Source organism: Hippoglossus hippoglossus, chromosome 7 (assembly GCF_009819705.1).
Source record: "Hippoglossus hippoglossus isolate fHipHip1 chromosome 7, fHipHip1.pri, whole genome shotgun sequence".
Taxonomy (NCBI): Eukaryota; Metazoa; Chordata; class Actinopteri; order Pleuronectiformes; family Pleuronectidae; genus Hippoglossus; species Hippoglossus hippoglossus.
The window spans coordinates 16,579,404-16,606,387 of record NC_047157.1 but is presented as its reverse complement, the minus strand read 5'-3'; the positions used below and the strand labels follow the sequence as shown (position 1 = coordinate 16,606,387).

The 26,984-nt window shown below is 41.6% G+C and overlaps 2 protein-coding genes across 3 annotated transcripts; one reads left to right on the top strand and one right to left on the bottom strand.

Moving 5' to 3' along the window:
- Positions 1 to 1,382: 1,382 nt before the first annotated feature.
- Positions 1,383 to 16,490, top strand: LOC117764003 (plakophilin-1). The gene is made up of 15 exons (XM_034589388.1): positions 1,383 to 1,735; positions 4,579 to 4,700; positions 8,654 to 8,836; positions 8,963 to 9,159; positions 9,487 to 9,628; positions 9,816 to 10,023; positions 10,962 to 11,130; positions 11,283 to 11,400; positions 12,767 to 12,934; positions 13,025 to 13,201; positions 13,560 to 13,713; positions 13,818 to 14,004; positions 14,871 to 14,955; positions 15,488 to 15,597; positions 15,739 to 16,490. Exons 1-14 carry the CDS (start codon positions 1,552 to 1,554, stop codon positions 15,560 to 15,562), a joined length of 2,169 nt encoding a protein of 722 aa, XP_034445279.1. The 5' UTR covers positions 1,383 to 1,551; the 3' UTR covers positions 15,563 to 15,597; positions 15,739 to 16,490.
- A 2,311-nt stretch (positions 16,491 to 18,801) lies between these two features.
- Positions 18,802 to 26,497, bottom strand: tnnt2a (troponin T type 2a (cardiac)). Of its 2 annotated transcripts, XM_034589453.1 has the most exons (13): positions 26,445 to 26,497; positions 26,283 to 26,293; positions 25,275 to 25,364; positions 24,114 to 24,173; positions 21,985 to 22,006; positions 21,307 to 21,370; positions 20,955 to 21,071; positions 20,792 to 20,869; positions 20,600 to 20,710; positions 20,390 to 20,499; positions 20,197 to 20,287; positions 20,065 to 20,105; positions 18,802 to 19,033 (listed from the first exon to the last, which is right to left on the bottom strand). In XM_034589453.1, the coding sequence occupies exons 1-13, from the start codon at positions 26,480 to 26,482 to the stop codon at positions 19,000 to 19,002; spliced, it is 867 nt and encodes a 288-aa protein (XP_034445344.1). In that variant the 5' UTR covers positions 26,483 to 26,497; the 3' UTR covers positions 18,802 to 18,999. The 2 variants fall into 2 exon arrangements, with proteins under 2 accessions (XP_034445344.1, XP_034445343.1); XM_034589452.1 differs by lacking the exons at positions 18,802 to 19,033; positions 25,275 to 25,364; positions 26,283 to 26,293; positions 26,445 to 26,497 and adding an exon at positions 22,320 to 22,349 and having other exon boundaries at positions 20,061 to 20,105; positions 24,114 to 24,217.
- Positions 26,498 to 26,984: the final 487 nt, after the last annotated feature.

The following is a 26,984-nucleotide window of genomic DNA, read 5'->3' as shown; positions in this document are numbered from 1 at the left end:
ACTGCAGAAACGTGATCAAAGCAATCCGGTTAGTCACAGAGCTCATATTATCTCCTCTGGTAACCAGCGTTTTAATGGTGGAGCTGGTGCAGGTGAAGCTTATATTTCTATATACTGCTGGTATCTACAGTGCAATTATCTATCAATGTATTATATATTTTGTAATTACGGCTTAATCTGAAAATGTGTTTTTAAGTAAAAGTAGCAATACAGCAACATAAAAGTCGTAGAATGGAAAGTGGGTTCGAATATCAACAGTGAAAGTCGTCTAAGTGCAGGAGTTGTACACGTGTTCACTGGGAACTGGACTTGCTGTTTCCTGGAGACATGTTGGTGAAACAACTTTAAGAAACATGAGCATGTCTAGTTCCCTGTGTGCACCTGCATGACCTGGATAAAAGAAAGCGGTCACAGTATACTGCTCTCTTGTATACTGTATGTTGATACTGCAAAATTTGTTTCCTGTGGGCACACTGTTTTAAATACTTGTATACATAAGTGTGGGCATATTCAATATCTTGTTGATAAAAAAAAAGTTAAATATGACATTAATAAGAATTGATAAGTTATCAAAACCTCCAGAGCAAGCCGACACGAAAATGAGCCTTTTTTCAAACGTTAATGAATAGTTACGTTTTATTTCATGAATATATGTATATATAGAGAGAGATTTGACTTCTTATAAATAAAGTAAATCCAAAGTTATGATAAATTATTTTATTTCAGAATTTGAAAAACTAAATTGCATATGTCAAATAGAGTATAAGACATAACACCTGAGGCTACATACAGTAGTTATATATGTTCCACCACCAGTTAGGAACTGTGTAAATGTGTTATTTCTTACATAATCTCCACTGTTCATTGTCATAGAGGCCTGTCTGTGTCACTGTGTATCTGTAGGTGACAGGTAGAGGCAGCAGAGCAAAACACAAATACATTTTACTACCACACAACAACGAGTGGGGGGAACCTCTGTTGCACTAAAGTTGTGCAGGTGTTACAAACACTTTTTCACATGTTTCACTCTTTGTCACTCTTTTTAACACGTGGCACACTTTCCCATGTTACACACTTTTCACACGGTACACACTTTTCAGACATTACACACCTTTCGCAGACATTACACACCTTTCGCAGACGTTACACACCGCTTTCAGTGGTTACACACTTGGCGGCACGCGTTAACATCAGTGCATGAGTGCATGAGTGTGTGCGTGTGCAGCTCTGCAGCTCTGCTCCCCCCCCCCCCCTACCCCTCCCTGCACACCTGCCTGTGAACTCTGCTGGCCCCACCCACAGTGGTCCCACCTCGACTGGGCGCGGTCCCGTGAGGGTGGAGCTCGCCGCCGCTCCTGTGAGAACAGTGAACCCATCTTCACACTTTACACGTCCGCCGCGTTCACTGCGCACAAGAGGATCCGCACTCCGCCGCCTCGAGCCCGCGCTTTGTGTTTGTGTCAGGTTTTTTCTGGGGGTTATTTGATTCTCTGTGACCCTTCGGACACCGGTCGGACCGACCCCCTTCCCGGGCTCTCTCACCGGGGGAAGATGACGGCTTTGGAGCCGCTGAGATCGGCGATGACCGTCGGGAGCGGGGAGGACACGTCGCTCGCGCTGCCCTCCGACAAAAAGCTGCGCACGGGACAGCAGCGCGTGCTCGAGCAGGTGCACACCATCAAGAGGGGCAAGTCCAAATCCTGGAAGAACGGACAGCCGACTCCATCCCATGCAGGTAGAACCCGGCGAAACACCCCAGCGTTAAACTGTACTGCACAATGAACTAGTTTGAATCCTGATCTACTAACCTTTACTCCTGTTAAACATGAGTTTTAACACCGTCTGAAGGTGGTGAAGTCCTCCAGAAATGGCTGCTGCTTCCTCTAAACTCTAATGTTGTGTCCCCATGAAAATAAACATTCCTGCGGTCTGTAGTCTGGTAGTTCAGTGTGAGAGGATGACGTCCTCAGGGCAGAAACCCAGTGACAGGTGGGTGGGTGGGGGGGTTGTGTCTTCCCTTTTTGAGTTTCTTTTTTTCTGCTAACAGACTTTCAGGCGTGTGAAATTTGATCCACGGCCGCTGCTGGATCAACCGACATGCGTGTTGTCGGTGTGATTCATGGCCTCATTACTGTCAGACACATTCTGCTCATCCAGGCTGAGCTGTTTCTCCCTGTCGCTGAGGAATGCAGCCCTTGGGCTTGCAAAATCCCACACACACACACACACATTTGGGGAAATAACATGTTCAAGTCTTTTAAAAAACAATCCCAGCTCTTGCTGCAAGAGGCATTAAGAGAAGATCCACCAAAAATATTTAGATCTTGCGAGATGCGTGCAGCTCCTCTGGTTTGAGTTGCGATACTGTGCGTGGTTGTTCAATGGCAACAGTGGAGTGAATGGCCTACAATTGGTTCAGTTCATAATCTGCAAAGTAGGTTGTCTGTGTGCTAATTGACTGTCTGGCTGAAACTCAATGCCGTAAGTGGTTTTGAAATATGTGGCCCGCATGTTGAAGACATCCCTGACATTGGAAGTTGGCTCTCTTCAAATTGTTGCCATCTACAGAGAAAAGTGTGGCCCCAAATAAGAGACGTACAGCAAAAGCCGACCAACTATGTTCCGATACCACTTTTCCCTTCCTGATTCAGTTACGAGTTCTGGTCCGATACCAGTGCATTTGAAAAATAACAACTTGTGCAACGTATTCTAACAGCTGTGCTAACCCTGTGTGGAGGGGACGATTGCTGTCGGTGCTGGATGGCCTGGCTCAGGTCAAACCCCTCTGAAAAAGAATTATGTTTCTGATGGTTCTTATGATGGTTCACTTCTTCTTCGCCAGTGCAGCAGCCAACAAGTGATTTCAGGGAATCGGGAAAACATTTTGGCATCAGAGATATTTCTGATGCTGGTATCGGTCTCAGAACATCTCTAACAACAAGTGAATAAAGTACGTGAATAAAACCTTCAAGATTAAGTGAACTCTTTAATAGTCATTCTGACAAACCGACTTCTCTTAAGAAAAAGCTTCTAAAAGTGTAAGTTTAAATCATGGCTGGGAAAACCTTGCTCCGGTTAAATATCGAGAACAACACATTGCAGTCGATTAACGCTGAATAATAACAAACATAGCCTCTCAAGCCCTCGATCTTATCGGCTGAGGCAAAGGCATCGTTTAAGAAACTCGTTCAGTAATAATTTTGTTCAGAAAAGCATGTTGCAGCAACAAAAGATTATAAATTATTTGGACACTCACCACTTTGGATGTTCCTGTTAACGCCCAGGATCTATTGTGTCCTATCACGTTTTAAGGGGAAGGCTAACCATATTAGAAAAAGGCAAATTTTCCACTCCCTACAAGTGGGATCGAGCCATGTCGATAACTTGGGTCTTACGAGCTGAGGAGGGAGAAGATATCACTTTCCGAAGTTTCTGCTGCTGCCCCAACACAATGGAGGAGAATTCGTTTTTTTCGTGTGTGCTGCTCAAAGAGGGTAGAAGAGAAAAATCATTGTAGTTCGGTTAAAACAAAGAGTAGCTGACCCTTTAAAATGACTGTGGGAGACGTCTTCCTCTCCGGCACTGCCTTCACGTACATGCTCTCACCCTGATGATTATGCCACTGTTATGACTGCAATAATCCTGTAATGGTGAAGTGGCATCCTTACATTTGGCACCATGTGGCAGTAAGGCTTCACGTTCACATGAATCATCCGACGAGACAAACGAGGCGAAGGTGCTGAAACAGGCTTCCACATGAAGGGTGGATTTTCCTGCGGACTGTGAGTGACATGATGTCATGTCTGTCTGACTTAAGGAATGGCAGTCATGCATTTCGATGTGTGCCATTCCTTAAGTCAGATAATTGGACTTGGCTGTTTATGTCCCTATAACAATATATAGATTGACACACTTTTTCATTTAAGTATTAAACATTTAAAATAAATCTAAGTGGTTTTTATCTCGTTATTAAATTGGATTCATATATTGGTGCATCACTTTTTTTATTTGCAGTTCTCAAATCCCTCTGGCCAATTCCTCTTTTATTTGTCTTCTTTAATATCAGTTAATGAATTACCCTTATTCAAAGCTGATTTGTCCACCATATACCAAGGAAGCAGACTATTAATCCAGTGACACACACCAGAGTCAGTCTGATTACTCTGTAAGTGATCAAGGGCCAATGTTGGTATCAAATCATGTTGGGATTTTTGTTTAATTCTTCATTTAAGAGGGAATTCAATGTTACTGCGAGGGAAGCAGATATCACCATAAACATGTGGGTAGATATAACAAATATTAGCATACCTCTCATGACCACACTGAATTTTCAATCTGATGAAATCCTGATGCCCACATGAAGGGGCCAAATTCCAAGCACACCCTCGTGCTGTCTTGCCAGCATGTTTGATGCTCCCTGGGTTTTATCTGCCTTTCAAGGTCAACTTGACATTATTCAAAAACAGGCCTAACCCTAGTAAAATACACTCTCTGTATGTCAAATCCTGCATCCCTCGTTCCCTCTGTGCCTCTCTGTTGTTCGTTTCCCTTTTTCTCACACTTCTCCTCTTTCACCAGGCCTGTTCCAGCAGTCTTTGACATCAGATTCCGAGTTTGGGACGTTCAAGTTTACTCCATCCAAAGCAAATGGCACCTTCAGCCACAGCAACTCCAGCATGTCAGCAGGCCACAACAAAGCGGTAATTGTTCCTCATATAACTGCACAGTGTGTTATTGTGGAGAGATGATCATAGTGGAAATCCTACTCCCTTTCACAGACTCTGCAGAAAAAGACCAAGTCATGTTTTTTTTTACCATAATCACAGATAATTCACATAAATATGTACCTGTGTCTTGTTTGGTAATACAGATTAAGCTTCTTAAAGCAAACTAAGATCTGCATTACCATGTGAAGATAACACCACTAAGACAACTATTAAATAATTCTAACTAATTATTGCATAAAGGTTAACGGGAACATTTCTCTGACCAGAGGCTCACTATTGTTTGGTTATTTACACAAAGACCCAAATATAAAAATGACAAGTTGTGGTTTTACAAGGAGTTATGTGCAGGACTATTTCCTGTTGCAGTGACTTGACACAACCAGCAGAGAAATATTCAGACACAGTTTGTTACTTCAAACTGGAAGTGGACAAAGCCAGGCTAGCTGTTCCACCCTATTTCCAGTCTTCATGCTAAGCTAAGTTAAAGGATCAGTGTGTAGAGTTTAGTGAAATCTAGTGGTGAAGTTGCATGTGACAGCTGAATACCCCTCACTTTAGATGATTACACACTAGTAAAAAAAAAACTAGGATTATTTTATATTCTTTCACGTAAATCTTGCACACTGGATCTTTAACTAGCTTCTTGCTGGAGCCTCATATTGAATGTAAACATTAAAACCGTATCAATCCGTACCCGTACCCAGAAAGTAAACAAGCTGCATTTGCCACAAACAATTCCTCAAAGACAGTATAAAACATTGGCACATAAAACCGTGACATTACTTCCTGATTGTTGAGGAAACTGAACTGTGAGGAGTTTATTTTTTCACACAGTGTATACAGTGAGTTTATGTGTCAGCGTTGGCACCGTTTGGGAGGGTTCACTCGGTCATGAGTGGTTTGTGGCATTGTTCAGTGAAACCTTACACCATTATGATGCTGGTTGAAGTCGTGGTGGAAGATGTACACACACCTTCATCTGTCGCATGCTGATGCTTTTGGAAAAATGTCGGTTAAGATACTGCACATCGTTTTCGCTCAGTGTCACAATTTCTCAATCTAATTATGGTTTACTGTCTCTTGGGACTTTGGAACATGTGTTCTTTCTGTGGTATTTTATAGGGTGTGTGTGTGTGTGTGTGTGTTTTTTTGTTATTTTGTTATTGATTTTAGTCCAATTAATAAATTGTGAAATAGAGGTGTGTGGGATATTTTCGCTCAAGTCGTGTTGTTGCTACGTGGCTGTAAATATTCAATTGTCTGGGGGCAGATACAGTGTCTTGCCTCAGCTCAATCCCTGAACCACTTATTAATGTGTTTTCACCTTTTATCAAACCATTTGATCTTTTGCTCTTGAAAAATACTATTGTGTAAAATAAGTGTTGTGTATATTCATAGATGCAAGTGGGATTTTACCACAGACTCTGACATGAACATGTAGCAAAACATACTTTGGTATCTCACTACCATTTGTGTGTGATTTACTCATTTTGGGTATGAACATTTGTTTTGTCAGTGTAGCTTTTAATTACTATCTTGTCGTTAAGAGTCAAGGAGAGTTCAACTCGTTTGAACGGGACCAGACTCGAATTCCACACAGGATTAATGTTGACTGTGTGTGTGTCTGTGTGTATAAATATGTTCCATAGCTCTGCTGTGGCCTGACCTGACCTACCGACGATGAGTTGAGGCATGTCTAGGGAGTGTGGTGATGAATTCTTACAAATGAATGTTCATAATCATCAGTCCTTGCAAATCTGTCACCTCATTTATAACGTGTGGTTGATTTTGTCACCTTATCTGAATGTCACAGACAAAAATTAATTTTGAATTCATTTAAATTGTGCGGTAAACAACGAATTGCGGAGCCAATAACCTCATATCCTTGTCCAAGTTCTGGGCAACAGTGGTGACGTCTCTCCCCATGTTCATATTTCAACATTGATTTATGGCCACTTTATTAGACACGCCTTTAATTGAAGGTAGACATTTCTGACAATGTTATGGTGATCTGAACATTAAAAACTTTGTAAAAGTGCAACTATTGCCAGAGCTTTTATACCACAAAAATGTCTAAAATCTGTCAATATTGTTTTTATATTTAATATAGTCAGCACCCTGCAGCCAATTCAGTTTCGGTTAATGTTCTATTTTTAAGTGACAGAAGAAGCTTGTTGCTTGGTTGTGTGTTTGTGTGTTTTTCCTGCTTAGTTCTGTTTTCCTGGCAGAACATGACAGACAGTTTATCGGACCAAGAATGAATCACTTAATATACAGACCAGATGTTAGAAACAAGAATCTGCAAGCAATCCAGTCCTTACTCATACATGACTTTTGGTTTCTTCATGTATAGACAAAGAAAGTTCCACATTTGATGGCTTGATGATGTGGAGGCTTATGAGAGATGTCTGCTGTCAGTTTGACTCATTCCTACACAACATTTTTTGGCAGTACACAAGTATACACTGCTCTTAAATACAATTGCTAACTGTAAATTCGTATTTTAGTATATGTTCTCTTATCAGACGTCTGTGCTGCTTGTATTTGCTCTACGTCCAGAATTTGCATCTGTCTTTCCCTTCCGGTGCAGTCACTGGTGTATGAGAGGCCTGGTGGCTCGGTCCCTTTCTACCCAAATGACAGGATGAAGTGAGCAAGCTGCACTTTGAGAGTAAACATGGTGCCAGTTCTAATCAAGCATGTTGTTGACTGATCTGACCTCCATCATGCTTTTGCTGCTTAGTAGCGGGACTCAAATACAGCTGGTAACCAAGCAACCAGTCCAGTTTGAAACAGAAAAGGAGAGTCGGTACACAGACAGAGGACAGGGTAGTTCAAAAAATACTGTGTGTGTGTGGCATAGGCTAATTTTGGGGACAAATTTCCGACTAAAAACCACTTAATTGAGGACTGCTTGTCCAAATGGGGACTAAAGCTGTCTGTGGTTACGGTTAGTGTTGTGTTCATTTAAAGTTAGGGAACGATGAGTGCACATCAAAATGTCCAAATGTCCGCTGCTGGGATTAACTGTGAGAAAATAGTTGTGAGTTGATGTTAATGATTTTTTTGGGTGCGGTAAAAAGGGAAACCTTTTCTTTATCACAGTGGTGCACACTTCCTTCCCTACTAGCGCTCAGTGTTCAAACACCAGTGGGAAGGTTTTTCTCTCACAGAAATCATTTCAACAGAAACTAGTAGGAGACAAAGGTTTAATTCTGAAAAATGACTAATTGCTAAAGCATCAGCAGGACATGTTCTCTCAGGTGATGCAGAGTTTCTTGTGAAGTGGCAAAGCCGGAACTGTGTGTTTTGAACACACACACGCATACACACAGAGCCAAAAATGCGAAGGCTAAGTAACTGATATAAAAACAATACGTAATCACAGGAGATTAAGTTATTTAGTGAGATCAGGATTTTGAAAGTTACGGGACGCTGTGTCTGACTTGAACACACAAAGCTCCTCTGTGAGAAAGTGCTCAACAGTGCCAGCAGTCTCATAACGCACACAGCGTGAGTGAGTCTCCAGTGACGGATTATGTTACCCTGGTTTGTGCAATTGTTGGTTGCATTCTGCCACCCTCAATGAGTGAGAGTTATGGAAGGAAAGAGGGGGAAAAACAAGGTATGCAGGCCTTGTTTTGAGCACAGATTCCTCTGTCTTGGTTAACAGGGGATGTCTTTGAAATCTGTTCTCATGGGAAGTGGGAACTACTTTTTTCTTGACCTGGCCTGTTGCCAGAGAGAAGCCTCAGGGTCATGCTGTATTTCAGCAGAAAAGCTTTTCTTTTTCCACGACCGGTCCGGGTGGATTTCCTTCAATGTGTATTTTCCAATAAATATCTGTGACTCATTCTCTGGAGACCTGTGAGGGAACGTTTCATGTGAGTCAATCTCCTGAACCCAACTGTCTCTCTCTTTAGGTAAACTTTCAGAAGAGTCGCTCCTTGTCCAATAAAGTCTCCAGAGGAAGATATCAAAGCACCTCAGGCGGATGGGAACAGCATATGCAAGGCTCCAACTGGCCCCAGGGTCCCAATGGGATGAAAACCAGTCGCAGTGACCCTGCCTTGGTTCCTCAATATTCTGGCGCACCTGCACCTGTCATGGTGATCAGTTGTTCTCATTCTCTAAACCCACAATGTCACTGAAGCACCTACAATTTTTATGCAGACAAAAAAAACTGCAATTATTCCATGGTACCAGCTAATAATTGTGATTTGCTCTTTATTCAGAGAGCCAAGGGGCAGGCGCACCAAAGCCAGCATTCCATCTATACTTCAGCCAATAGACACAGCACCTACTCCATGACCAACGGCACTCCTATGACCAACAGCCAGACACGCATTGTCCAGCAACCATCGGCCCATTCCTACACTGAGGGCAGGATGGGAACCATGAAAACAACCAAGATACAACTACAGCAATCAGCGTGAGCTCACCCTCCTTGTATCTGGTTTTCAAATCTCTGTCTGTGGAACATATATCTTTGGGGACCGTTCATCTTATCGGCTTCACACTGTGAATGTGTATTGTTAAGTACGGAGCCCAGGAAGGGACATGGAGAAAAAAAAGTATTACTTTTGGGGGATCTCGCGAAAAGATTTTCATTTAGTACTTCAGTGTACTTCCATGTTTTTCAATTCCTACTTGAAATTAAAGGAGACATATTCTGCTCATATTCAGGTTGGGTTGGCTTACGTGCTCTAATGTTCATAAAAGGCAAATTAAATTAAATATGTCATTTCTGTTTCTGCAGTGTGGACAGTGGGATAAACGTATCAGAGCTGACCCTGAAGGAGGCTGTAGAGAATCTGTCTCACCCTGATGAGAGTTTCCAGCAGTGCGGAGCCACCTTCATCCAACACACCACCTTCAAAGAGGAGCTTGCCAAACAGGAGGTCTGAGCACAAATATACTATAAAGACCTTTAGACACAGCAGTGTTGTTTAGTGTGTAGGTTGTCTTGTAGCTGACTGTAGAGATACAAGCGGTGGAGCTCTCTGTGAGGTTAACCTGCCTTGAGGGAAAGGGCGGAGAAAGCTATGGCCACGCCTCATCCGTCCCCTCCTGGCTTCTGTGTTGCAGGTTTTCCAACTAGGGGGTATCCCTCTTCTCGTGACCCTGCTGCGGAGCCCCAGCCCCGGGGTGGGCCAGGCTGCTGCTGGCGCCCTGAGGAACCTGGTGTTTAAGGACAAGAGCAACAAGCTGGAGGTTCAACACTGTGGTGGTATAGGCAAGGCCCTGCAGCTACTAAAGGAGTCAGATTCTACTGAGACTCAGAAACAAATCACAGGTAGGACCTCAAAGTCGCCCTATCACCAAACTGACAGGAGGAAATCTCACTAAGACTGAGCAGTAATATGCGCTTTACAACATGATGCCTTTTTAGAATGTATATATTTTCTTATTGTTTTAGTAGAACATATATACATAGAATAAAATAAAAGGACAGACCAGGTCACCAGGGCCAATATACACATAATATACATGCACACAATTGGTTTACATTATGTTAAGGTTGAATTTCTCATACAGAGTACACAGAAAAAGCTTGTCTGCCCAGATGTACCTGTTCCTTGCAAAAGTAAAAACTCAAATTTTTGTAACATGAAATTGGAATAATAATAATGAAGGGAAATAGGGTTTTATAGGTTATATATGTAATAGTATTAATTTACAGGTTTACATGACAGAGCTGGAGTCATCCCGTTTCATGATCGCGGGAAAGGTCAATAGATTCCCAGGAAGGGACTCGCATGCACAAACATGAACGTGCGCCCGGAGCGGTTATCTCCACTACATCTTTACATAGAAAATAGCTTTTGGCTGTCATTCCATTTTAACATTCTCAAACATTTACCCTTTAGACCGTTGAAAAATGTTTATTTTCCCCAACAGAAAATCACCAAAAAGAGTCGTCTATTATTTATGCACTCCCTACGTTTACTTAGAAAATTAGAATAATAACGATAGCCTACAAACAAAATCTAGGCCATATCACAGGAGTTTTGTGTAAATGTAAGTTTAGGTAAACCACATATGTAGAAGCTCAGAAAAACCCAAGCCTAATATTTGTCCTTATGGTATTATATCCAAATGTATGTGCTAATAGAGCTAACCATTTTTTCCAGTATTTCCAAAATGTATCAATATAGAATTTAATCAAAATTGACATCAAAAGAAAAAAATCTATTGTGTTTTGACCAACTGCATTTGTCTTGTAATTTGTAGGCCTGCTATGGAACATGTCGTCTACCGATGAACTGAAGGGAGAACTCACAGCGACTGCACTGCCCGCCTTGACCGAGAATGTGGTGGTGCCGTTCACATGCTGGTCGGACAACAGCGCCAACAACAACATTCACCCCGATGTCTTCTGCAACGCCACGGGGTGCCTGCGGTGAGAACATTTCAGAAAATTCCTTTATATGGATGATTTTCATGTTTCCGACAGTGCAAGGTACTGCTTGTTCTGCTCTAGAGACATCTGCTCATTATGTGGTTGACGTGTTTCCATCCAGAGTTAAATGAATGTCTGAATGATGTGTTTAGGAACTTGAGCTGTGGTCAGCAGAGGGAGAGAAAGGCAATGAGAGAATGCAATGGCCTCATCGACTCCCTCATGAGTTACATCCAGTCCTGTGTTGCGGAGGATAACCCTGATGACAAGGTACAACTCCGAACACGCAGTTGCACTACCTCTCTCATCGACATCAACATAACCCATCCACCTGTAATTTGTAAATCGAAACAGTTTGTAGCATTATCATTATTTTTATTATCATGGCCCCATTGCTGATTTGACCTCCTTTATTAAACTTCCTGACAAAAAAATCATTGAGTTATCAGAGTTCCCTTTTTATGTACATGAAAATAATTGTCTTTTGGCTTCTGAATACTATCAGTATTGATATTAGTAAATTTCTTTTAGATACTTGGAGATAAAACATCATTAATCTAATAGATGCACTGCTGATCTTGTAATTAAGGATAATCTTTTTCTATACTAGGCCACAACATGGTTTTCCTTCTGGCTCAGGGTGTTGTTGTTTTTGTCTACCTCGTTCACACCGAATTCTGCATGGGCGCAGATGAGAACAGCTATGGTTGTAGTCGTGCTGCCGTGAACTCGTAGTTCCTGTAGAAAAAATGATAAATACCTTTTAGCGCACGTACACACTTTACAGAACAAATACAAGCGAACACTCGGATACATCCTCAGAGCTACAGTGTGTGTATATAATTAGTGTGTGCTCATATGTGTGCCTGCTCAAATTTGGGGTGTGGGTGTGTATTTAATTCCATGTCTGTGCTTGCACTGTTTACACAGGCCTCTTTTAATGAAGGACCTGATTGTGATTTTCAGTTGTATGAAAGACTGAGAGATAATATGCTTTGTTTGTTTAATGTCAGGTTTTTAAAAGTGACACATTAGCTTCTTTTAATAAACTAACATGTTTCTGTGGCTTTTTCATATAGGATCATTTTACTTATCAGTTGTAAAAGCCACTTGAGTCCATGTCCTTGTTAAATATGTTATCGTGACATGTTAATTATGATAGTATTATTAGTGCAATAGTCAGTGTATGTTTGAATAGAAAACGCTAAGTTGTGTTTCTACTGTTAGAATACATTTATATTAGCGTTTTTTGACTTTGTGATATACAGTAAAGGATATAGCATTAGTTAGTAATGGGTCGTGCTGAAATGGTATGTTGGATCTCCTGCAGTGACACTGGAGGTATGTTCAAATAAACCCTCATTCAATTTTTCCTGCCTCAGGTGTGAGTACATTGGGTTTTTGCAATAAGGTCGACTTTAATTTATTAGAACACAAGTCAAAGTAAGACACTCTGCAGACTAAGTGGCCTATAGGAGCTTGGATCATAGTAAAGGGCCACTACATCAATTAAAATACCATTATTTCCGATCTAGGTGGTCATTTGCTCAAACACTTGATGCTAGAAGGGGGGGGGATGCATTGCATTGACGAGATTAACAGTGTAGTTAAGAACCTCTCTGTTCCTCTCCTCTAGTCTGTGGAGAGCTGTGCATGCATCCTTCACAACTTGTCCTACCAACTGGAGAAGGAGTCCCCAACGACCTTTGACATGTACCGTCCTCAAATCGGGAACCAGCTCGAGAGTAAGAAAAGCTCCGCGATTGGATGCTTCAGCCCCAGGAGCGGCAAGGTTCAAAAGGAGGTGAGCATCAACCAGCACGCACACCTCCATCCAGGTCTGCAATATGAACCCATTTACCATTTACAGTCTCCTGTCTTCCTCTCTCCTCAGTTTTTGTTTGATGTGGATCGGGCAATGCCAGAGGACAGCACCCCTTCAGGCGAAGAGCTGCTGTGCCATCCGAAAGCCATGAAAACCTACCTCTCCCTGCTGGGCTCGTCCCAGAAAGACGCCACCCTGGAGGCCTGCTGCGGTACCCTGCGGAACCTCACAGCCAGCAATGGGCTGGTGAGTGCAAAGAAGACAACTATGAGGCCTAACCTCTTTCTCTAACGGACATTCAGGATCATCTCAGATTGATTTAGGAGAGGAGGAAAGCCACGGGGGTGGAGAGGTGGTGGGATGAATGACACAATAACAACTGAGAACAGAAGGAGCTTTGTTTGCCTGGAGTCTGTGGTAATTGGTGAACGAAAGATCTTTGAAAACGGGATATTGGTAACAATGCAACCACCAAATTATTACAAAGTCAGATGGATTTAAAGAATTTAAATATAGGATACATATCGACTGCTAGAGTGATTAACGAGATTACAACTGACGTGTTTTCCTCCTCCTGTCCTTCTTTGTTCTGCTGTTGTTTCAGGGCTCCATGGCCGTGACCAGGATTCTGGCTCAGAAGTTGGGCGCTCTGCCGCACATTTCTCCTCTGTTGAAGTCGTCTAACGGTGCCCTGCAGAAGGCCGCCGTTTCCCTGCTGAGTAACATGTGTCAAACCTGCAGTGTGCAGCCCACCATGGGTAAGAAGATGCACGAGTCGTTGATAATACCAGTTGCATCCTTACAAAATGTAGTTGTGGTCTGTATGAATCAGATCTTACTGTTTCCCATTTCTTCTCTGTAGCAAAGCAGATTCTGCCGGATCTCACGAGCCTCCTCTCCTCCGGCCCCCGTGAAATGGGAAACAGCGATAACACCATATCAGCAGCCTGCCACACAGCTCGGGCTCTGATGTTGGCAGAACCTGAGATCAGCAAGAAGGTCATTAATAATGAACTGGTGACATCACTGGCTGACCTCAGCGAGAATGGGTGAGTTTTTATTTATTCAACTCTGTATGGGAGATTCAGCTTTTATAGCTGTGACAAGCTGGGATGCATTTCACTGACTCATGTAAACCATATTGAACTATCTCTCTAACTGCAAGGGGATGTATAAATAAAGTTCTTTTGCCTCTCATAAGTTTTATCTGCGTATATTGTGAGATCTGCAAGTTGAGTCCAGCTCTTTTCTTTTCAACCACTCAAAGTGGTCAGGGTTTAGTATCTTGCCCCAAGGGTACTTTGACACACAGACTACTGGAGTCAGGGATTAAACCGCAGACCTTCCATTTAGTGGACAACCCGCGCTACCTGCTCAGCCACATCCACTTTTTTTGTCTGGAATTTGTTTGTTGTGCTCACACCGCTGACAAAAATAGATATGATGAACCAGGTGACTTCTGACCCGTCTGTGCAGTATACACGGTTATGTGCAATCCATTCACCGTACATATTCTGACACATAATATATTTCTTTACACTGTAAATACAGGTTTAATTACATTTATATTTTTTCTATATATTTGTTCTATATTTCTATTTCTTTATATTCCTTCACCCAAGTACTGCATGCTACTTATTTAATGTCTTTCTGCTGCTGTAACATTGCAAATTTCCCCATTGTGGGACTAATACAGGACTTCTTAAACTGAGCTGTTGCAGTTTGTTGTAAAGGTTTTTATTGCAGTACAAATAGCCTATCAGTCATCATAAAGTTATGTAAAATGTGTAAAATACCAGAAGTGCAGGTGATATTTTTAGTGCCTGTTTGCTTCCACAATCCTTTCATATTTTCTAACTGCACTTTTTTGTCTTGTGCTGCAAACCTTCTCACTGTCCTCTGCCCTCCGTCACAGGTCTTTCCCCAAAGGCAGCAAAGCAGCCTCATTGCTGCTCTACAACTTGTGGAACGAGAAGACTCTTCAAGGTGCTGTGAAGAAGGTAAATAAGTCTGAGATAATATGCAAAAATGTGCAGCAGACTGTGATATAACCCAAGAATTTAGTTCCATCTTGGCACAAGCTTATGCTGCATTGCACAAACACTGGGAACGCCCAGCTTTAAAGGGTGGGTGTTTGTTATTACTCCTCTGGCTCACACAGTCACTTTCCCTTCCCACCTGCCACACCCAAGAGTTCAGTGAATACAGAAACAGTCACACTGGAATCCTGGCAGACGGGTTTTCAGCGTGCGCTGTCTATTACAGGAGGAGTAACACATGGGAATGAGAAGAGAGATGAATAGGAAGTCAAGACAGTGCAGATGAGGAGGGACAGAATATGAGAGAACATTATCTTGAAACTTGTTTCTAAATATACAAGTGTGAGCAAATGTGCTTATCAGATGAACAGAGGCAATGATTAAACAGTTGACGCAGTGTTTCCTCTCACAATAAGTGCAAGGCTGCCTCGTGTGGGTGTTAGCTGTTGTGCGACACCCTTCACTGACTCCTTTTCAACTTTTTGATCCACAGCTGGGATTGGCCAAGACACTTTTTGTCAATAGCAACACCACAGCAGTGCACAGGTCGGCGCAAATCATCGACTGAGCATGAAGGACTGGCGACAGCACAGGGCCCGAGAGGTACAATCAGTTTTGGCCACTTGTTAATCCGTGTAGTCAGGATTTAAACTATCAGCGCAGATTGTATCAAATGGGTTAAAACCTTTTCTCTGTGCCTCTCCTCTCTCTTTCCTTCTTTTGTGCTCGTGTGTGTACCTGCAGACGGAAACCAGCATGTTTAGACACTGCTGCGGCCACACCCTTACAACAAGGAGAGGGAAATTCTTCAGATAACAGCCTTGCTGAAAGATCCAATTAGGAGTCAATAGTATATTGTACATACTTTAGAGAAGAGTGAGCTTTTAATTTCATGAGTAATCCTGCGGTGTTGTATGTATTTAATTTGGATATGTTTCTCTTTGTGTGTATATATATATAGGTGAGTGTGTTTTTGGTAGGTTAAGTGTGCTCAAAACTAGTTTTTACAGCCTGTGAGCAATATTGTGGACAGACGACATTATCTTCACTGAAATGTTACTTTTTTAGATGAATAGCATAGCTATCAAATTCGTCTGTGCAGCAGCTAAGAAATATAATATCTACAGTGGCCTTGAGGACTGAGCAGCGGATAATGAAAGTAATAAGAAAAATATGTGAAAAGCTGGAAAGACAAAAAAGATTGTGTGTTTTTGTGATATTGTTGCTGTCATCATCCACCCAAAGAGTGTTCTCTGTCAGTAACAATCTCATCAAAAATATCTGTTTTGTTTGTTTAGTATTTTTTTGGAGTTAGAAGGTTGAAGATAGTTCCATATGTTGAATGTACCTACAGTATGTAAAAAAACTGAGCTAACGCTCAGGTCAAGAAAGAAATAGGACTTGGATTTTCACACGAAACCAAAGAAATGCTACATTGTTTGTCATGTTTAATTCCGTTTTTTGTTTTTATTTTTTTTTTATACTTCATTCTGCTGTCTGCGTTCAACAACCATGTCGAAATAATTAAATAAATAGTTTGACATTTTGGGAAACACGCTTATTTGCTTTTCTTTGCCGAGAGTTAATATAAAGGATTGATACCACTCTCATGTCTCCATATTCAATATGAAGCTACAGCCTGCTACCAGTCAGCTTAGCTTATTTAGCTTAGCTTAGTTAGCTTAGCTTAATTTGCTTAGCTTAATTTGCTTAGCTTAGCACAAAGACTGGAAACGGAGGGAAACAGCTAGCCTGATTCTATCGAAAGGGAACAACATGCAGCTGCCAGCAACTACAAATAATAAACCATCTCAAAATGTCAAATTGTTCCTTTACAGTGGAATACTATGTGCCTTGTTGTATCATGTAGCTTTGTTATTAACTTGCCTATTAAAAATCTATACATTTTAGGCCTATGTATTGTTTTTTTTCACTATTTTCTTTTCTCACATAAACTAGAGGTTTGGAATATAATTCACAGCCGCACACAGCTGGTGAACATACACTTTGATTCACTCTGCACAAATTAAGTTGAATATATATATATATATATTAGCATATAGCATCATATTGACCAATAAACATAAAATGATGAGTTCAAGCAGCAGCAATAGTCTTTAAACTGTTGTTTAATTTTAAAAAGAACCCCAAGGGCCGTGCCCTTTAAACATGAGTCTAGTTCATTCTGATCTGTTGACAGCTGCACATTATACTTATACTTGCATTACATGGTTTCTGCTCATCGCCAATCTACTGTCCTGTGTACTGAAATCTGATTTTCAGATTTAAATGCTTTTTTGGAAAACCCAGCATTACAAATCCCTAGAGCATCCCTGTGAAGATGGTTGATAGATGCTGAGACGGTTGGCAGTTGTGTGGATTCCCCCACGGTCCCACAGTGAACATCTCTCAACTGCTGGGGACTATTTTTATGCCTGAGACACATGGTCATGCTGAGGTTCACTTGCCTCAGGAAAGATTGATGTCAGTATTGCTTAGGATATATTTTTGGAGAAATGTTTGTGTGACCTATGTGCATAATTGGCATTTACACAACTTCAGCCATGATGGAAGTTACTGTTCAAGGATTTCTTAAGGATTTCTTAAACTCAATTTTCTTTCTGGTAATCTTGTCTTTGAATTCTTTAAATAATTACTTGCAGAAACTTTTTATTCCTGCAGGGCTTTTGTGGTGTTGGTGTGTTTATGTTGTAATAGTCTTTCATCTTAATTTTCTTAACTGTGTCCAAGTGTCTTACTCGAGCAGGTCTGATGACATTTAAATCCCCAAAGTTGATTTCTACTTATTTCCGGCAGGAGCACATTGATCATTACATCAGTTATTCTCAGTGTACTGCAGATGACTTTGCTGTGTTCTTCATGATTTATATGTAGACAGCTTTTTCTCTTGTTTGGTTTTATTCTTTTCCTCTGGATGCCTAGTAAAGCAGTTTGTGCTTCGGTGACAGAATAAATCATTATCTTCATCCTTTGAGCCAACTGATCGGTCTGTTTACCATTAACACTATTTTCATCAAATCAACTACCAGCTTCTGTGTCTGTTTCAGTTGTGCAGCCAGTGCTGCTTGTCAGGTAATGAAATGTTTAGTGAGTACAATAAAGTTTGATGGCTCCTTTATCACTGTCTCAGTAGTTTGTTGACAAATTATATCAAGTTATAAACCACAAAGTGGTGTAAAGGAAATCCCAGGTGCCACATACCTTCAAAGACAGTGCTGATATTCATCTATTGTGTGAATACTGTTGAACTGAAAAGTGACGCAGAGCGTCATAGTGACACAAACTCCGGCCGTAAACCAAGTTTGTATATATGTGTCTGTTTAATATGTGTTTAAATTAAAATGTTCTCTAAAATCTGACCGCAACTTCATAAATTGCACTGCGACTGAATGGAATGTTTGATTCAGTACATGTTATAACCTTTCCAGCGCATTTGGTTCCACATTAATCCCCCAACAATGACTTATAGATATTTAGATTTGCATATACATGTCTGATCAATTCCAATAATATTTTGATCAGATGTTTTGAGAATGCCTTTTTTCCCATATTTGATTACAGAAAGAATTTTGTGTGTGTGTGTGTGTGTGTGCGTGCCTGCGTGCGTGTGTTTGCTGGGTGGAGGGTCTGGGCATCAGCCCAAGTGACAGTCTCAGTCATGCCAGAGCATGTTTCTGTGTAGGAAGATGTTTCTACTTTGCTTGAGGCTTTCTGCGTTCACTGTACTTTAGAATTCCATAAAACAAACATATGCACCTGCACAAAAAAGGTCTGAAACAGGATGAAGCAAGTGACTGAAACAAGGTTTTATTTACACCATTAAACATCTAATTCAAAGGATGAGGAAAATAGTGGGGTGGAGTGGCTATAATGGGAACTGGTACTATTAGGGAGACAGGTGGGACTGGGTGTGGCAGGAAAGCCAGGATTTGTTTTGAGGTGGTATAATATCAGGGCTCCTGGATTCACTCCTCATGTCAGCATCTATTTCCTGAGTCCTCTCTTGGTCCTCTTAGATCTGTTGAAAACACAGAAGACGAGATCAGACCCAATTCGTTTGTTCAAATAAATTAATGAACATTTAGCAGAATCCTCAACCATCAATTTCAAATTTTACAAGGCCAACGACACAGTATGACACATCAAAGTGCTCTTTAAGTGTCTGGGGCGTGACCACTGCACCGCCCGCCGCGCCCCAACTTGTCAAATTGGTGTAAAAAGTGCCTCCGGGGTCTGAGGAGCTTTGAAAGACGAGAGCTGGGCGATGACGGGCGGGTTCGAGTTTCTGGCCTCAAAGCATTATTCAATTAGTGATGAGAACTCAAAGGGCTGCTGTACGGTGGCAATTTGTGTGGCACATAGAAAATGCAGTGCAACCGTTGAGTATTTGGTTGTGTTGTGAGTATATGGTTGCGTTGTGGGTCTCTGCAGTGCACTCAATTGTCTTTGTTCTACACAACCATTCATATGAGGGCAAGGTACAAACACCATCTTTGTATCAACTCTAACCTGAAAAAGACACAATTCACTAATCCGGGGATTCCTTCAAAAACTTTGGGTTATGCAAACACCAACGATGGAAGTTAACAAACTGGCGCTTCTCTTTTTCCCCGAGGCCATTTGACTTGACAGGTGCAAATGGAGTTTGTTGTATTTAAGGCTAAATGGCTATAAGGGAATGCAGCTAGTAGACGACACAAGAGCTGCACTGAAAAAAAAAAGTCTTGCTCACAACATCCTGGCTCAGCAGTGAATTGGCCTGCAGGGCAGTTAAATTCCTTTCAAGGGATGGGAAGTTAGCCAGTTTGGTATAATTAAATATGAAGCTATAGCCTGCTACCAGTCAGCTTAGCTTATTTAGCTTAGCTTAGCTTAGCACAAAGACTGGAAACGGGGGGAAACAGCTAGCCTGATTCTGTCGAAAGGGAACAACATGCAGCTGCCAGCAACTACAAATAATAAACCTTGTCAAACTGTTCCTTTATAAAAAAAAGTATTTGAGCTGGAATCCATGAGAGGGGTGCAAAATGATTTGGAGTTCATTCTCACGATTTCTGATGATCGCTGACACGGTTCCTCAGCACGTTAATCTGGAACAAAGACAACAGGCAAATGTTATGCTACATGAAGACATTAATACATTGAGGATGTGTGTTTTCAAACCTCTGCACACACACACACCTCATATTTCTGACTGCCCAACTGATACTGCAGGTCGAACTTCTCTCCCTCCAGCTGATACATCCACTCCCACAGCTCCTGGGCCTTTTCCCTGTGAGACAGAGACAAAAGAGTTTATCATTTATTTATCATTTCCAATTCCTGTTGTGTATCATTAAGACTCTCCCATGGTTAAATCCACATATTCTCATACTTGAGCTTATCCTGGCCGCGGTTCTCGATGTCCAGAGATTTGTGTCTGTCACTCAGGATCTTCTTCTTCTTCTCTCTCTCAGTTTGCCTCTTGCCGCTCCGTTTCTCTGTCTGCGGGAGAGTGAAATAATTGAAGGCTCTGGTCTACATTCCTCACATTTTACTACTTTAACTTCTTGGAAACGCCACACTAAATCCCGCATTTGCTCACCAACTTCTGCATGTAGCCTCCAAAGTGGAGGCTGGTCAGGGTTTTCTTCTTCTTGGCATCGTCATCTGCCTTCCTCTTGGCCTCCTCCTCCTCTTTACGAGTTCTCTCATCCTGGAAAACATGGACCGAGAGAGAATAAATAAACCCAGGCAGCCGTATTTTTATATTAAAGCAGCTGGAACAGGACTGTACCTCAAGACGCTTCTGTCGCTCTTTCTCTCGCTCGCTGCGGATTCTATGCTGCTCTGCTCGCTCAGAGCGGCGCTTTTCCTACGCACCGTGTTGAAACAGATATTTAGTTTTATGTATATGTGAATCAGTTTGCAGGAGATCGTTTAGAGCACAGGGCACTCACAATCCTCTCCTTGAGATTAACGATCTCATCTTCCTCCTTCTTTCTGCTCTCAAAGTGAACCACGATCAAAGTTTGAAGCTCCATCAGGTCCTTTTCCATCCTTTTACGATGTATATCCTGCAGAAAACAAGATTTTGTTCCTTATTTAAAATGTTTTCCACATTGCAAAAAGACAGGATACTGTATATGCTGTAGGTCTGTTCTTTACTGATTCAGTGAAATGTACATCAGAGAATATAAATAAGGACGTTTGACGAATCTACCCCAGCCTGGCATGGACTGATGTTACATAATATACCATAAGGCAGAAACCCATAGGCAAATTTTGTTTGATTCCCAGTCTGTCACTCACGTCAAAATCCACCTTCTCCCCATCTGGGATCTTAGGGGGGATGAGGTTTGGCATCATAAAAGGCCTGGAGTTGAGGGAAAAAAGCAGAAACATCATCGGTTCAATATGCAAAACAAAAGTCCCTTCAGTGTTATGGTGCACGTCTTTGTTTGAGAAGGATTGTCTTTATGCTTATATGTTATACCACACTATTAACATCTATTCACACTTTGCTTGAATAGATGTTATTAATAAATGGTAACGAGTCTGGACAGTCTTAGGTTTTAACATCCCACATATTTATTTATTTAATATCAATTTATATTAGTACAAACCATTTATATTCTGCATTCTGCACTGTATCTTATGGCATTTCAAAAAACACAAATGACTTATGATAGTATAGTTATCCTATATTAATTTGCAGGGGTTAGTCTTAAGGCCAGGGTTACAATGACAGGGGGTTATGGCTGAATTTATGGTTCAGCACAGATTTTAGCACAGAGTTACTCTGAGGTTATTTGGAGATTATAGGTTTCAGGGGTTAAATGGTGGATGAGAAGATTGATAACACTCTCATATCTGCACCATAATTATGAAGATAATTATCACTGGATTACCTGAAGAAACCTTCACAGAAATATGATTCTCAGACAACGCATGCAGGTATAAGAAGCGTGTGTATCAAGTGTTACTCACTTGAATTTGGGTTTGGTTTCTTCTAAAGAGAGACACAAATTGGGAAGAGAAGACAGACATGAGCTTTTCCAGACCAAACACACGCACACGCACACGCACGCACGCACACTCACACTCACACACACACACACACACACACACACACACACACACACACACACACACACACACACCACTCAACACCAACACGTTTCATACTAATCCTTCAAGCACAAGCAAGTGTCAGCAAATCATTTCCTCCGAGTGAACGTTTGTTCCAAATTTGAAGAAACTCCACCAAGATATCGATAAAGTTCCACCATAAATGTTTGTACAGTTTAAAACAACATAGTTACCTTCTCCTTCTTCCGCTTCCCCGTCCTCATCTGGAACCAAAACAAGAGACGTGTTTGTTGTTTCAAATGAATGTGCACCTTTTGGCACAAGCAAAATGTTCATATCAGAGTGCATGAGTAAAGCAGACACTGTTTTCTCGTCTGTGTCTGGTTGTGTCAAAGGTTAAGTGCTGCATTTGTTGCATATCATGAATATCGCTCCGGAGAGGTAAGAGAGGATAGCTAGAGTGTAATTGGCTGCTCCTCACCACAACAGGTGTGGCCTCTGTGACCTCTGAATGACACTCAACTGACAACAAATGTCGTTAAAAGCTTGACATTAGTCTTAAAATTTGACAATAGCTGCAGGTATTTTACTCAACTAGACGGCTAGTGGCTTTGTGGTCTGAACAAGCACAGCGGCTCTTTGAGCTAGATGCTGATATCAGCATTCTAACACACTCACAGTTATGATGTTTACAAGTTTAACAGCTGTAAATGATGGTACGTTAGCATTTGCTGGCTGATTAGCCCTAAATATAAAGTGCAGCAGAGGCTGATGAGACTGTCATCGATTCTGCGATTATTTACTCATAGTGTTTGATGAAATTAAGTTTTTATGGAGCTAAGGCAGGGGCGTGGCAACAGGGTAGGAAAAGCGAGCAGTCACCCGTGGCCCTGAGCTGGGAGAAGGTCCCTAGAAAGGCTGATCACTGAAGTCCACAGCAACGACAAGAAGCCCCCTTAAGGTCCGGGATGGAACAAGTAGAGGAAACTGCAACTACACCATAGGGAACAACCCAACAAGGCCTCATGCCACCAACTTTCTGCCAAAAGCTTCTTAATTTTACAGCTTTGGCCCTGTTCAGACCTGGTATTAGCATCCGTCCTTAAGATCCAATCACAAGTTTGTCCATTTACACATGGTATTAAAATACGTCTTGAATGTTTCTCCTGTGACCATTTGTGATCAGATCCCTTCCCCACTCCATGTGCAAATAAACACATCTGTCATTTGTGTTTGCGAAGACAAAATGTTGTTGTTTTTACCCAGTTTGAGTTCACGGATGTAAATGAATGACAAAAGTATTAATCATTATATGGAGATCAGGGTTTATCAATATGGTCACAGAAAGAGTCAAAATACCTTAGATTCATAATGAAACTGTAGCAGGTCATAGGACGTCAGCTGAGTCCTTCATATGTGGCCCAGGACACATTCGCATTCACACTGCTAAAATAATGTGGCCACATCCCAGACCTCTGAATGTGGTCTGAGTCATCAGATCTCAAAAAGGCATTCATTCTGAAGTGACAGAATGAATAGTGCATTCACAAACTACTCTGGCATGTTTCATGTCATGTGAAAAAGTGACCCTCTTCTGCGTGTGTGACACATCAGGTCATAGTTGACAGGTGCTTCATAGGGTGTTTGCTGATTTCAGTGAGTGGCAGCAAGAGAGGGAAATAACTCAGTGATTTATTGTGACAGCAGATTCTAACTGATACGTATGACCCTTGAGGAGCAATAAGAGGGTCACTCCGACCCAGTGGCTATCTCTGGCATGACTCAAACAGACTCGGAGAGATGAAGAAACATGCATGTCACAGATTATCAAGTCGCTGCCGACTGTCACATACCAAAGTGATGTGTGACTGAGCGAGTAGATTCTCAACTGATGGGACGCTTTGCTGTCAGCGAGCAAAAAAATCACTTGAAAATTGTCTCGCTGAGTAAACACTGACACAATAACGCTGTCGACTGGATGTCTGATTTAAAAAAAACACAAACTGGCAACAGTGTTTTCCCCTCACCTTGCTCTTCAGCAGCCTCCTCTTCCTCCTCCCCCTCCTCCCCCTCCTCCTCCTCCTCCTCTGCAGCAGGTTTGTCTTCTTCCTGCGTGGCCTCTGGTTGAGAGAGAAGTTGTATCAAGTGTTTGGTTTTTTTCTGTTAAAAATCTTGGCAGTCGCACAGTGTGCTATTGACTCATTGCCTTCAGGTTCATTGTGAAAGGAATGAGGAGGAAAAAACAGCTGCGAAACCTTTCATCTTTCTCTTTCCCCTTATTGCTGCTGTTGCAAGAGTTTATTTACAGTTGAACAAGTTGGTTTGGCAGATGGATGGACTCAGTGTCCCTGATTAGGACAAGTGTCCAAACCCCATGGAGAGCCTTCCAGAGAGATAGTTCAGAATGAGCTACCCGACTCTGGCATTTAAAGCAGATAAGAAGCACTCAAATGCTGGTGGAGTGGTGTGTGTGTGTGTGTGTGTGTGTGTGTGTGTGTGTGTGTGTGTGTGTGTGTGTGTGTGTGTGTGTGTGTGTGTGTGTGTGTTTTGGGGGGCGAGGTTTGACCCAAAAGTTCTTGTACAGTTGGGTCTATGTTTGGCGAAAAGAGAGAAGGAAAGCAAAGCAGGAAAGATCCATATATACTATATACACTATATATACAGAATATATGTCAGCATCAAGTGATACTTTTTGAAGTATCTCCATTACTGTCACCATAAAGAGGCTTTGTGGACATACTATTTATCATAAATACAGAAATGCATAGTTACATCCCCAAATAAGTTAATAAATGCACATTATATGATTATAATAATAATAATAGTTCAATCTCGCCATTTCTGTAATTAAAATGTATATTTGTTTATTCTTTAGCTTATTTTTAATCTAATATTGTTATTCGTTGTTTTGTCCTCAAGTATTAGATCTCATTTATAGTTGTTTGGATCCTGAGATATTACAACCCAGAATACTCTCATATCTCCTTTAATTTAATTTAGTTTTTTAGCTTTAATTTCAGTTATTATGAGCAATTACTGTGCATGTGTGTCATCACAATAAATTATTCCTGCAGGGAAAATCAACTCTTTGCCCTTGTGGTACTTTCTCAATTTCAACAAGCTGGACATTTACTGTTGATGGAGTAAGCCCAAAAAATATATTTTTCAGCATAAAGCTAAAGCGGTACCTTCCTCTGCCTCCTCCTCCTCCTCCTCCTCCTCCTGCTCCTCCTCCTCCTCCTCCTGCTCCACCACCTCCTCCTCTACCTCCTGCTCCTCTGCTGAGCAAAGCACAGGTGTGGTTAGTGCAGCCAGCAAAGCAGCCATTACACATTCACACATTCACACAACAAAACAATGTGGTGAATCATAGATTGACTCATTCTCATTGTAGATGTCAATGAAAGTTGTCGCGCTTTAACCACCAGCAGAGTGAGAGTCAGGACAAACGATGTCTATCACTCACTGTCATGTCATCTGATGTCACTGATCTATGACCAAACAAATCATAGTTTGTTTATAAATGTCTGTGTTATATCTGCGCTGAAGAGTAAACAACCTACCTTCAGCTGCCTCCTCCTCTGAATCAGAGAAACACACAAAGGAGGAATAAACACATATAATCGCATAATGAGAAATGCAAACTGTACCTGGTTTATAATACTACCTCATGACACACAGACACACACACACACACACACACACACACACACACACACACACACACACACACACACACACACACACACACACACACACACTACTTTAGCTTTAACACCACTAATGCCGATAATTGCAGGAAAAACAAGAACAGAAAGATGACATCATCATAAGGACCATGAACAAATAACTTTTAAATCCTGTGGATTTTCCCCAAAAATATCTAGCGACAGGAATCATTGACTCAACAAGTTATATACACACTTTAAAAAGCTTGTTAGTTATGCATTGGTGTACAATGCTCAATCACATTGTACATACAACAGGATGCAGTGATGGGAACGACATGGATGAATTTAAAATTTTCATTCATGGGAGATACAGCTGAGAAACTGCTGTTATATTCCTTGTACTGTTGTTTGTGGCATATTAAAGTATCTTCTTACTATAATAAACACTGGATTATTTAGTTTTAACATTAAATTATAACATTCAGAAATGTGATGATGCTGGTGAGTCATGATTCATGTTCTTACCTTCCACCTCCCTGTGAAATACAAACACACACACACACATCACTATTCAGATCCAGGACGCAAATGCAAAACAAATCTTTCCACACATCACAATAACATGCAGCTTTCATTACAACAGATAGATGTGTATTTATGCAGTGTAGAAAATGCAAATGCGCTCACTCCTCGTACTCCTCCACCACCTCCTCGGTGTCTGACATGGCAGTGAGCGTTCAGGTGTGCTGCAGAGATTCTGAGCATTTAAACAGACTCGGTAAGTTCACCTGGAAATCCTGTTCCCCTTCAACATTCATCTGCAACATCTTCGTGGGTTCTGTTCCAACTTTATCATCTTGCACACACCCATCAGTGAAACTTACCTCAGGATCAGATGGAGAAAGAGACGCTCAATGTGCAGCAGAGGTCCTCGCTCTCTCTGACAGGAAGGTGAGGTTGAGCCTCAGAGGGCAAAGGGACGCACTGCGTTGGGGGGGGGAGAGGCTTTAGGACCCCTTGATGTGTTATTAATAAACTTTTTAGATAGCATGTACTCTCCATTATCACCATTCCCAAAAAAGGCCCCTGTGTGACCAAGTGTGTGTGTCAGCGGTGCCAAAATACCCGGATAAGTCTGCAGTTGCTCACAGACAATGATCCACACATACACACACATACGTACACACACACACACACACACACACACACACACACACACACACACAC

Coding starts and splice junctions, on each gene's coding strand:
- tnnt2a (XM_034589453.1), bottom strand. CDS start 26,482: ATGTCAGACACCGAGGAGGTGGTGGAGGAGTACGAGGA. Junction 24,174..25,274: donor GGAGGAGGAGGCAGAGGAAG/GTACCGCTTTAG, acceptor AACCTGCTGCAG/AGGAGGAGGAGGAGGAGGGG. Junction 22,007..24,113: donor GGAGGCTGCTGAAGAGCAAG/GTGAGGGGAAAA, acceptor GTCTCTCTTTAG/AAGAAACCAAACCCAAATTC.
- LOC117764003 (XM_034589388.1), top strand. CDS start 1,552: ATGACGGCTTTGGAGCCGCTGAGATCGGCGATGACCGTCGGGAGCGGG. Junction 9,160..9,486: donor ATACAACTACAGCAATCAGC/GTGAGCTCACCC, acceptor CTGTTTCTGCAG/TGTGGACAGTGGGATAAACG. Junction 13,714..13,817: donor CAGTGTGCAGCCCACCATGG/GTAAGAAGATGC, acceptor TCTTCTCTGTAG/CAAAGCAGATTCTGCCGGAT.